Here is a 13,427-nt window from a genome sequence, read left to right on the forward strand (position 1 = left end):
ATCTGCATGTATAGTTTTTGAGACATCCTGAAAATATATAGATTCACTTGATGCATATTAATTTAAGAAAGATCAACTACTGCTAGTCATGCCAGTGTAACAGATTTGAACTTGAGCTTGTCCTTCTATATGTTTCATTCCGTCCTTTCCAATTTGTTTACTCCATTCATTCCACAAGCCAACTGGCTCTTTCATGAACTTCACCGGCAGGTCTATGGAATGGTTACCAACAAGACTAGAGGGTCTGTGGTTGATTGAAAATAGCCGGGATCTAGTTTGCATATCCATTTATGATATTAATCACTAAGGTGAAGAAATGCATGGCAAGTCAGACAGCAATAAAATAATAATTCACAATTCTCTATATTACTAGTAGAGGAGTTCACAGAATAGATTAAAAATTTGAGTATATATTGTCATCATTATCATCGCTGCCAAGTTGGCCTGTTTTTACTGCATAAAGAAGAATAGTGCTTGCCTTTCCGTATGACCTCCCAGTACATGGTAATATGAGCGGAATCTTTCATGAGTTCATGTCATTTGGATTTTGGCAATCCATAGAATTTGATGCTGTCAGACACATATCATAGATTAGACCTTCTGATTTCTGTAATTGGGGCTGGGGATGTAGCCTTCATAAACAGGGGATTATTATATGCTTGTTACTTGAGCTGTTACTTTGTCAAATTCCTGTTTACCTTGGTTACTTCTGCTTTTGTATGTGATATTTAATGAATCATTGGTTAATCTTTTTTGTTTTATTTTCTGCAAGTTGTCAAGGCACTTGCTAGCACTTAACTCCAGCAACTCCAGTTGCTAACAAATTACTCCCCTGTTATCTTTGCAGCCTGCAAGTTGTCAAGGCACTTGCTAGCACTTAGCACAAACATACATTTTTGTTTTTACATTTTTCTTATAAAAATCATTTTTTTCCTAAATCATTTTTACCCAACTCCCAACTTATCAAATTATTATGTTAAATTAGAAGTAATAATTTTGAGAATTTTAAGCTCAGTCAAGCGGACTATGAGCCTGTTTAAGCTGGGGCTTTAAGCTGTTTCCAACTTAAAGCTGAAAAATGTATGTTTGTGTAATAAGTCAGAGCCGGCTTAAAGTCAGAAATAAGCCGGAAACTGACTTAAAGCCAAAATTTGGTTTTAGGTACTTTTTTCAGTGACTTCTTTTTTTGAGATTTTTTTTCATAAAACTATCCATAAGTTATAAGTTACTCATAAATTAATTTTACTGTTATTATTATATTTTTAATAACTCATAATTCATCAACAAGTCAAAAATTATCCAAATAGACATTTTAAGCTCTCAGCTTATCAAATAAGTCACGTTAAGTCATAAGTCATAAACTCAACCAAACGGGCTCTATGTATGAAGCTCTATAGCAATCGATGTGTTTGGGGAGATCTTTTTCATCGTTAATATATATATATATGTATATAACTGAAATTAGAATTATTGATACGGGCCTCTTCCACATGAAAAGGGATGTTCTGTTTAGATCACTTGCATAAGAAATGAAGCAATGAAATTATCTATAGAAAAAAAGTAACCTTAGTTGAAAGTTGAAACTGAAATACGATCGTCTCTAGCTAGTCGGTGTGAATGTGAATGTGAATGTGAATGCTCCACCACTCTGCCTCTTCCAGGCAGCTGAAACAACAGCACGAACAGTATCACCGCTATCAACACTGGTCCCCAATCTACCATCTCTCTCTGTGTCTCTAAAATTCAATCTCTCTCGCCCATCTATCTCGATCTCTCTGGCTGTTGTATTATTTATAAAGATGGGTTGAGACCGGGAGATAGATCTATCTTACATGTACCTTGCCACGTGGCTTCCTCCTCTCTAACTCTTCTCTCCTATTTTTTTTTGAAAGATCAATGATCATCCTTTGATCTTATCCAATATAAGATGGACATGCATAATATTTTGAATTTTTTTTATATTCGAAATATTTAATATTCCAAGTAATGTCAAAGTTTAAAGCTTCAGTTTACAATTGTCCATAGACTATGATGTTATACTCTGTTACAAAAAACAAAAAAATCCACTGAAAGTGAATCGTAGGTAGCGTAACGTAACCTGTTGTTTTATACCATAACTCATTTTTCATCTATCAAAAAATATTACTTTCGTAGACGACATATTAATATGGAAAAGAAATTGATACCGTGACTATCGTTCCTTTCTTGTCAGAGCAACTAAATTCTCATTGCAGTTTTCTTTTCATAAACCATCCCACTGAAAAATGTTGCCGGTGAAAAATCACAACTCCTCAACTTATCAAGTGATCAGCACCAGAAACAAACACTGATATAAATCACTTTACAGTCAAATGTATTGCAGTCAAATGTTCTCCTTGTGTTTCTTTCTAATTGTATGTGCTCATTTCATTTATTTTTTTCTTTGTAGTCCTGGATAACTTGGCTAGCAGTCTAGCACACGAATCTACTGAATTTGCATATTATTATATCACTATTTTCCATATATGACATTTATAGGGACAAACCACAAATCATTGAATCAAAAGGATAAAAATCTCGACTCAGGAGAGCACAACCACAATAATCATCACGAAAAAAAAACTGAAATCTTCACCAGTTCTCAGTTTTTTACTTATTAGAGTACGTAATAAAACTGAATCTGATCACAAATATTAAACTGAATACGAGTCCACTCTCTGAAATCTTGTCCAGCTAGCTTCAAGCGTAATCCATCTTGAATATGTCATTCAACACATAATAGCTTCCCGTTGATGCATTAGGCACAGGCATCAAATGGAACATCTGCGAAAAAATAAAGATGAATAAATTCCCAGTTATAACCAGAAAAAAGAATCAATTTACATGATAGATTAGTAAAAAAACATTAGAATAAGAAAAAAAAGTTCTCTTGAACTATGCTGATTAGTGGAAAAACTGAGGCAGAATATATTACACGCTACCACACACATAAGAGCAAGTCCGATAGGTTACGTATACTGTTACCTATTAATAATATAAGATAAGATAATGAATATGTCTTAGTGATATAAGTAATCAATTTTTAGTATCAACTCCAATAGCAATCCCTAAATTTGTTTATCTATTATTATTTTAACAATAAACTAGCTTATAACCCGTGCCATGCACGAGTGATTTATAATATTTGATTAATTGATAATAAAAAAGTTTATTAGAACACGTTATATATTAAAAAGACCCGTGGAATAATATCGACCAACTAATAAAACTCGACGGACATCATCAATTGTATATTAATAATTATATATAATAATATTATGTTTGTTATATGTATGTTGTATATGCTATTTTTATATTGTCTAATGTTATTTTTAGAAAATTGAGTTTTTTCAATTAGAGAAAATATAAAAAAATATAATAATTTTAGTTAAAACAGATAACTGATTATATAAAAAGCCCATAATTTGGGTTAAGTACCGACCGACCAAACTTATAATGTTTCGGGTTTAATGCATAGTACAGATTAGAGAGAAAGAAGGGGGAAAGGAGGGAAAAGATAAAGAAAGAATAAGAGAAGCGAATTTTTTATTCATAAATAATAAATAGGTAATGGCTAGAGGTTCCATAAAAATAGGTAATGACTAGTAAATTTGAGAAAGTGCTTATGATATCTCGAGCAAATTAGCTATATGATATCTTAAGCTATAATTTTAAGCAATATGCACAAAAATTCACTACAACAGAATCCATACTCATTCTTTCCATACCTCGTAAACAGGTAACCCCTAACTCATTCCTTGATTAAAATATTTAACTCTCACCCTTTGTATACTCTTTCGAGTTGTTGATCAATATTGATTTCCTGTTTTTTTGAGAAATTGAATTATTTATCATATATTTAAAAAACCTCTCTAATACCCTAATATTTTAAAACTTAAAACATCAGAGTCAACCGTAGAATTCGATTGAGAACATATAGTCAAGTGAAAACTACCTCAAGCAATTATTAATAAAATAATTAGCACAATTAAAATCATTAGCAGATCAGGAAGAGGGAGGGAGAGGGAGGACCTGAATAAACATAGGAGCATACTCTTGGCCATCGACCTCCAGAAGCCCATCGACAAAAACAAGGGTACCACCAGCAGGACCAGAAGACTGGCAATGAATAGTAGTGATGCCATGTTTACACTTCTGAAATGGGAGAGAAGTAAGTTTAGCAACGATATTGACGGGGCCTTGAATCTTCTGACCTTCCAAAGTCAACATCGAAGCTTCCCGATAAAAAACCCCCAGATTCGAACGATCGTCATCGTATGCTGAGTAGTACTGCTTAACAAACGTCTTCGCCATTTCATCTGCATCCATCTCGCTTATACACAGTTACACACAGCTGCTCTTCTCTGCTCTGTGGATATTATCTCTATCTATCAATCGGGTAGCAGTCTTATCTCTATTTATCAATCGGGCAGTGGTCCTATGAGCCATTAAATTGCTCTCTGTGTATTATTTCTATCCATCAATCGAGTAGCGGTCCAGTCAGCCATTAAATTGCTCCTCTGTATATTATTTCTATCTATTAATCGGGTAGCGATCCATGTGATCCATTAAATTGATATCCAATGCCGGTGATCAACTGTGTGATCCATTAAATTGTGCAGTTGGTGTGATCCATTAAATTAATATCCAATGCCGGTGATCAACTTGTGCAGTCAACTTGCACAGGGCTCAAAATTTTTAGGGTCCCAATTAATGGAGGTCTGCTTTTATATATATCGGTCTTTCTAACGTGTGCCTAAAGGCACACAATAAGAACAAACTCTGATGGAAATGGCTTCATTTGATTGGTGGACTTGATGTAAATGCAGGGGGATCATTAATATTTATTATCTATCCACCAATCAAAAACTACTATTCTAATGGAAGTTAGTGATTATTGTGTGTCTATGGGCACATCATAAAAAATTCGTATATATATTAAACAAATTAGAAATTAGTTTTTGAAAAAATAAAAGCCATGCACAGAGATAGACGGGACAGCAACAATACTCTTGACTAAAGGACCCAAAATTTATATAGTGAAATTATTTAAATAGTGTATATATTGTTTTTTCAATAAAAAGCCTCTAAAAAAACAGAGGACGCAGTACTGCTTGAGGTCAAATTTTTGGGATACAGAGACCTCGGGACCATTACTCTACTAAAGCAATGCTAAATTTTGCCTGCCTGATCAGTAATGTCATCTTAATGGAGAGCAATTCGGCGTTATCTTTCATAATCAAGCTTGTTTGTAAGAGGTGAATTGCAAGCAGGTTTTGCTAGCTGAGAAGCACTGTTTGGCTGTCACGTGCTGACGTGCTTTAATGAAAGGCTTGTCTGTTTTAAATCTGTATGCCCCCAGAGTGCAAGGGTTGATCTTGGTCTTAGTTGGCTCCATGACTTTCTTGGCGTTCCTCTATGCTGCAATTTTATCCAAGTTACTTCCACCATCTGAATATTATTTTGTAGCAGCCATTCAAAATGACAGGTGCCTTTTTATTCCTTCAACAATCAACATTATATTAATTGTTCTGCAACTCAAACTTACTGCCAGTTGGAAATCAATACAAAAGAGGAATGGTCCTTTTTAAGCAACTCAAAACTAGTCCATTGTTTTGAATGGCTCTCGATCTCAAAGAGGCGAGCCACAACACAATACCGAACATGGAAGAAATCTCAAACGCCTCTGTTCAGACTCTGGTGGCCGGTTCGACACACGCCTAAATCGAAGATTTTGATAAAAAAGCTTGAAAAATCCAATAAATAGGTGTGATCTTTTCAAAACTTAAATCTACGTAATTAGGATTATGTGATTGTTTAATTGTTTTACGCAATATATTTTGTTTGGTTAATATTTCATGATTAGGTATAATTTGGTGCTTAAATTTTTTATTGTATGGGTTATTTCGTATCCTATTTCGTCTTTTTCTATCTATTTGTGTTTGAATTTGAGGAGATTAATATATGTTTATATTTATCAATCTTGTATTATATTTTATACGTGTTGTATTTTCATGTTCGATTTTTAGTTTTCGTTGGTGTTCATAACGATTGATTGCGGTTCTTGGATGATGGTGGTGGAGGTGTGGTGTGGTGACTCAATTAGTGCGGGTTGTAATATTAGATTATCCTGATTGACTAATTTAAGTGCTTGATTTGAGTTTATGTTTTGTAATTTTGAATATTGTTGGATTTCATTGCAGTAACTGTAGATCTTAATTATCGTTATTTTTAAATGGCTAGTTGACTCTTTTTAAACTTGTTTATCTTTGTAGTTTGAACTTTCTTTACATGCTTTAATTTGAATTTTAACATTCTTATTAGAAGTTTAATTGATAGAATCTTTATTGGTGATTATTGTACTTGAATCCGTTATTCATGGGGGCCATTTATGATGGCTTTATTGTGCCTTATTGAGGTATTAATGCGCCATTAATGGTTGATTGATTGATTGGTGTATACCAAATTTATATTGTGCTGATATTGATGACTAGCTAAAATCGTGATACCATTTGCCAAAATTTTGTATTATATTTGAGTAGATATATCTTAGCTATATAATTATATTTTCTAATTTATATTTTAAATATTTATTGACATATTTAAAAGTTATTTCCCGATGAGATTTATATTTTATCATGTATCTAACCAAAGAGATCTCATTATCTCTTTGGTGTAGATTTTTTAATGATTTGTTTTATATATTATTTTGATTTTACCTCCCTATCTTTTAAATAATATATTATATTCGTATTTTTTAATCATGAGTTTGTTAACTCTTTTCCTCTATCATTTTAGATAGTTTTAGTATTTTACCGTCTATATGAACTTATTATGTTTTTATGTGTATTGTATTTTTTCAGGACACACGAGTGGAATGAAGAATGGTATCGGGACCTCTTGTGGGTGTTTTCTTATCGAACATTAAAGCTTTATTGTCTAAGTGTCCCCGGTCATCTCTGCATGTCCGAGGGTTAGATGGTAAACTTTCTTGAACGAAAGGAACTCCTTGCAGCAGCTATTGTATTCTGATACAATTCGTTATACGAGAAAGTATCTTGTGACAAAAAAAAAAAAAAGCCTCAAAATTTAAGGTTAGCACATGGCCTATTCTTTAACTGAGTCGGGCCTGTTAACATATGTATATTACCTCTATCTATCAATCGGGTCCCTCTGAGCCACTAAAATAACTCACAGATTCTAGGCGGTTGGATAAATATTCAGTTATCAGGATTATAACAAATTTTCAATACGTTCGGAGACTGAAAAATGACTCCTCCAAGCGTTTTTTAAGCGCTGGACGCCACCGTCTGATGATTAAAAAGCGCTACACATATTGTAAAAAATATTATAAACCTATCCACCAGATCTACGAATTATTGTAAACCTGTCCCCTAGGGACCGCTCTCTGTACCGTGAATCTTCTCCCCTGGACCTTAGTAGTTAGTACTCTAATTATAATAAATAAATAAATAAATAAATAATATGAACTAAATAGTGTTAGACAAAATTCCGATTAATTTTGAATGAAACGATGTCAAAGAGATATTAACTTTATCCGTATCTAACTGGATTGTCATTTATATATTATTAATTAATAATATCTTCATTTTATGTCATCAATAATATAAATATAGCTTTAAATATGTAGGAAAATCTAAGGAAATAATATATGATATATATATATATATATATATATATATATATATATAAATAATTAGGGACATATTTGAAAATTCTGTAATTTATAAAATTAATTTTACAAAATAACTTGATATATTTATACTTGATATATTTATACTTGATATATTTGAAATGTTTGCGTGAGATATAAATATATGACGGGATAAACTCTTTTTCGATATCTTCGGATTTATCATAACCGATTATGACACGGAGCATATGTCCAATAATTATGTTAGAAAATGTAATTATTGGTATAATTTAATATCTTCAGATTTACCATAACCGATTGTGATATAGAGCATATGTCCTATAATTATGTTAAAAAAGATATTATTGGTATAATGTAATATTAAAAAAAGATATTTTTTATGTTAAAACTAGGGGTGTTCGCGGTGCGGGCGGTGCGGTTTTTCCCTAAAACCGCAGACCAACCCGCATATGCGGTTTGGTTAAATATTCAAACCGCGACCGCACCGCGTAAATCAAAAACCACGTAAGCCACACCACATAAATGCGGTGCGGTGCGGTGCGGTTTATGCGGTTTGTGCGATCCAACGATTTCACTTTTAAAATTATAAAATATTAAAAATTAAAAATCACAATAAAATTAAGAAGTCACAAAATACTTCGTCTCATTCAGTGGCCAAATCAACATTCAACTTTCAAGTGTGAATCACATTACAAATAAAAACTCAAAATCAACTTCATGATTCTATAATAAAGAGAAGCACAACTGTTATATACGAAATTGCGAGGACTTATTAAATGGGCCGAGCCCACGGAAGAAAGACTATCTGGGCCAGGGAAATCAAGATCAGTTCAATCTCAAAGTAACCCTGTCAAAAGATAGGGCGCGCCCTATCTTTAGGCGCGCCCACTTTCCGAGGGAAGTTCATTTTGTCATAATTTTGAAGGGCAGTGAGAGGTACTTTGTGCTCGGGGGGACGCCCTTGAGCGCGGGTAGATCTCATTGTTAAAGTAAGAAGACCCTACCTTGTAGTCTAGGGAGTTGTCCTCCTTGGGAGGTAGAGGATAGCGAAGAAGACGCCTTGGAAGGTCCTATCTCTGTAGTCTGGCGGGTTGTCCCTGTCGGGGAGTAGGGGAGTGTCCTTGCATTTGGGGTAAGCCCAAAGGGCTAGGCCTCATCGTATTGGACCCCTTCCAGGAGGAAGATTCTAGAAGGGGAGGCCCAGCCCACATGGGTCTCTTAGGAGAAAGAACTACGTAACGGCTTGATCCCCTATAAATAGGGGTACGTAGGCAGATTGTAGGCATCGATCATTCTTGAGAGCTATTCCAGTTAGCAATCTCGAACCCTTTGCTTACAATTGCAGCCACCCCCACAACAAACAACCAACCATCTCCTACATTCTCGCCGACAGAAATCTTGATCCACGCCGCGAACCTCATCTTTGTTAACCTACCAGTTTTCTCCGTTAACAAATTGGCGCTAGAAGGAGGGGATAGTTCAAGATTTGCCATCGAGGAGAAAGATGTCGAATCACGGCGAGACAACGCCCGGCGGGAACCAACCCCCTGATCCTAGATCAGGGATAGGCGATAACCCTCCCGTCGACAATACGCCGGTCGGGAACGCCTCCCAGGACAGAGCAATCATCATAACAGACGGGGAGTCTGGTGTTATGAGACGCCCCATCTCCAGCTCGCCGCCGGTCTTCATGAGCAACGAGGAGTTACTTAAGGAGTTGCACTACTTGAGAAACGAAGCAAGAGAACAGCAAGCGCTCAGAGAGCGAGTCGCTCAACTGGAGTCCCTTGTTCCCGGAACACATCGTTCAGGGAAGCAGCCCTTTGAGGAGGAAAGTCAGTCAGGCCATCGCGATGATAGAAGGCCTGTGATTGTTCCACGAAACTTATTCGCGTCGGGCGGCCAGACTACCGCCGGAGGAGAGGGCGCCAGGGACGGAGGAAGACCCCCGCAAGATAGACGAGCGACCGCACATCTGGAGGAGGCCAGTCGGGATGTTAACGCTCTGGCGGAAAGATACAGAGGAAGAGTCAGTAGGGCGGATCTTTTGGCCTTGATCAAAGATCTTGAAAGCAGACCTGAATATGCGAGTACCGGGTCAAGAACGGCAGGCACGGGTCGAGAAGGACATAGGAAGGAGATTCCGCATGGATCAGACTCAAGAAGCTATGACAGATCGCAAGAACAAGAACCCCGTGGTTTGGGAGGAAGATCGGAGCGAGACCCGATCGTGCTGGAAGGACGGCAAAGTCAGGGAGGAACGCGCGAGCATGCGACGTCTCCGGGCAACGGAAAGACTCATCATCAGGTTCTTTTCTTGTCTCCTCTTTGTAAATTATCGTAAAAGTTATATTATATTTCGTTCTGGTAGTAGTAGGATATGTAATAATGAATGGTTAGGCAAATCTTGATCAGACCATTGCCGATCCGCACATTCAAGCCTCGTCTCACGCCAATGCTCATGCCAATCCGCATATTCAAGCCTCATCTCAGGCCAATGCGCCCCCATCTGCTCAGACTCACGCTAATCAATCCAATCCTCTCGCCACGGCAAATGACCTCATGGCTACCGGAACACTACCATCAATGACTCTGTCACAGCCAAACGTTCAGACCATTCCAGGCATCGGAGCTATTGATGTCAACAGCCTAAGGAAACTTCTGGCACATTTCGACGGAAGCCAAACGTCTCTTTCAAGCCAAGCCCTATCACCATTCTCTGCTGAAGTTATAGAGGCTCCGCTGCCAGCCAATTACAGAAACACCACCTCCGATCTAAAGTTTCATAGTAACTCAGATGCTGTAGAGTTTCTTGGGAGGTTCAATGTTGAGATGGGTGTCTACCAGATACCAGACCCTGTCAGGTGTAGACTTCTTGCGGCAACATTCAGAGACAGCGCCTACCAATGGTTCCGGAAATTGGAACCAGCATCCATCACTTCTTGGACAAGCATGCAGACTATGTTCTTGACTCAGTTCCAGGCAACCGTCAAGTACGCTCCACCAGTCACCACTCTGGCAAATATCAAACAAAAGGAAGGAGAGACTCTTCATGCCTACTTCAAACGTTTCAATGCAGAGTCATCCAACGTTCGGGGGGCAACTGATGAGACACTGAAAAGCTTCTTGGTGGCTGGGCTTCGAGTAGGAACTGATTTTTGGAAGCACTTGCAAGGCAATGATCCCAAGTCTCTGGCAGATTTATATGCAAGGGCTGAGGCATACAAAAATGTTGAACAGTCACTGGCTGAGAGTCGAAAAAATGAGAGAAGCCCTGGTAAGGCCCGACAAAAGAGAAGGGATCGGTCCCCAAGTCCAGAACAAAGGGGGAGGCGACGAAGTCCCAACCGGGTCAACACCATGTATAGAAGGAACTACACACCTCCTCGAGATCATGAAGAAAGGGAAGATCGCTGGACACCGCTTGCCGCGCCAATTGATCACATCTTCGAAGTTAACCGTGACAAGGGACTCTTCCGCAGGCCAGCTCCCCTAAATTCTTGGCAATCCAAGAATAAGGACAAGTACTGTGAGTACCACGAATCAACCGGGCATGATACCCATGAATGTAGACAACTGAAAGAAGAGATCGAGTTGCTAATCAAAGAAGGGCAGCTTAATGAATGGATAATGCGAGAAGCCCGGTCCCGACGGGATATTCGAGCCAAGGACAGAAGGGGGCTCGGCTATACTGGCGATCAAGAAAGAGGAAAGCAAGAGGACATCCAGTTCGTTAAGGAGGGAAGCATTCATGTCATCTTTGGAGGACCACATTTGGCCGGTGAGGGGACCAGGGCTATGGAGAGATATGCAAAGGAAGCAAAAGAAGAAGATGCCAGATGGGTTCACCACCCGCACAATGATGCCCTGGTGATCGCCCTTCGTATTGGTCCAATGAATGTTCATCGTGTGCTCGTTGATAACGGAAGCTCTGTCAACATTCTCTATTATGGCACCTACCAGAAGCTTGGCCTCCCTGATAAGGATATGAAAGTTGAGGATGTCTATATCTATGGATTCGGTGGAGAGGCTGTAAAGGTAAAGGGGACCATCCGGCTCCCGGTAACTCTAGGAGAAGGAACATGCTCAGCCACTCAGGTGATGGATTTTATGATTGTGGATCACGACTCATCACACAACGCCATTGTTGGGCGACCGTTACTGAAAGAGATGAGAGTGGTCACGTCGATATATCATTTGTCTATGAAATTCCCAACACCTGGAGGGATTGGAGTTGTAAGGGGATGCCAATATGACTCCAGAGAGTGTTACCTGCAATCTCTTAAAGGTTTCAAGAAGAGTAGACCACTGAAAGAGCCCCTTGTTGCCAACACTGGTGGGGAGGTCAATATGACTTACTTCGTCCAATTTCCTGATGAAGGAGATAATCTCGAGCAATCAAAAGGGAAAGGACCAATGGAAGTAGATTCAGATGCAGAGCTTAAGCCTTGCTCTATATGGGAAAAAGGGGAGACATCTGGAACCAAAGAGGAGTCTGATCTAGACCCAAGGCTGCCCCTAGAGTCAACCAAGACCGGTCCAGCTGAAGATACCGTTGAAATCCAGGTTGGGGAGGCCAGAGAGGCCAAAACATTGAAGATAGGGTCTAAGCTGAAAGGAGAGTTGAAGGCAAGCCTTATCCGTTTCTTAAGAAGCAACTTGGATGTTTTTGCTTGGTGTCATGCTGATATGGTAGGGATCGACCCAGAAGTAATGAGTCACCATTTAAACATTGACCCTACCAAGAAAGGGATGAGACAGAAGAGAAGGCCTGTTAGTGGAGAAAGGGCCCAAGCACTAAAGGAAGAGGTTGACCGGTTGTTGGGTGCTAAGCTGATCAAGGAGTCGTTCTACCCTACATGGCTGGCTAACCCGGTCCTTGTCAAGAAGCCTAATGGGAAGTGGAGAACCTGTGTTGATTTCACAGATCTGAACAAAGCATGCCCAAAGGATAGTTTCCCACTCCCAAGGATAGACCAGTTGGTGGATGCCACGGCAGGACACGCTCTGTTAAGTTTCATGGATGCCTATTCAGGGTACAATCAGATACCCATGCATGAACCAGATCAGGAGCACACTTCATTCATAACTGACAGAGGCTTATATTGCTATATAGGGATGCCATTCGGACTAATCAATGCAGGCGCAACTTACCAACGCCTTGTAAACATGATGTTTAAGGAGAAGATCGGTAAGACTATGGAGGTTTATGTAGATGACATGCTGGTCAAGTCCAAGGAGGCGCGAGATCACGTTCGGCACTTGGCTGAAATGTTTGACATACTTAGGAAGTATCGAATGAAGCTGAATCCCCAGAAGTGTGTATTTGGGGTTGAGTCTGGTAAATTCTTGGGGTTCATGGTAAACCATCGAGGGATCGAGGCTAACCCTGCGAAAATAAAAGCATTACTTGATATGAAGTCTCCTCAGAATGTGAGGCAGGTTCAGAGCCTTACAGGGAGGATAGCGGCATTGAATAGATTTGTGTCCAAATCCTCAGACAGGTGCAAGGAGTTCTTTAAAGCAATCAAGGAAGCCGGAAAGACATTCGTATGGACAGAAGAGTGTGAGGGGGCCTTCCAAAAGATAAAGGAGCAATTGGGAAAGCCACCTCTCTTGGCCAAGCCCAGTGAAGGAGAAACATTGATCCTATACCTGGCTGTTTCAAGATACTCGGTCAGCGCCGTTCTTGTGAAGGAGGAGAAGGATGTCCAGTTCCCGGTGTATTATGTGA

At 38.8% G+C, this 13,427-nt stretch overlaps 1 protein-coding gene across 1 annotated transcript; it reads right to left on the bottom strand.

Moving 5' to 3' along the window:
- Nucleotides 1-2,534: 2,534 nt before the first annotated feature.
- LOC108193494 (nuclear transport factor 2B) lies at nucleotides 2,535-4,489 on the bottom strand. Its single transcript, XM_017360172.2, has 2 exons — nucleotides 4,051-4,489; nucleotides 2,535-2,802 (listed from the first exon to the last, which is right to left on the bottom strand). The coding sequence occupies exons 1-2, from the start codon at nucleotides 4,345-4,347 to the stop codon at nucleotides 2,719-2,721; spliced, it is 381 nt and encodes a 126-aa protein (XP_017215661.1). The 5' UTR covers nucleotides 4,348-4,489; the 3' UTR covers nucleotides 2,535-2,718.
- Between the last annotated feature and the right edge of the window lie 8,938 nt (nucleotides 4,490-13,427).

Source organism: Daucus carota, chromosome 7, assembly GCF_001625215.2.
Source record: "Daucus carota subsp. sativus chromosome 7, DH1 v3.0, whole genome shotgun sequence".
NCBI lineage: Eukaryota > Viridiplantae > Streptophyta > Magnoliopsida > Apiales > Apiaceae > Daucus > Daucus carota.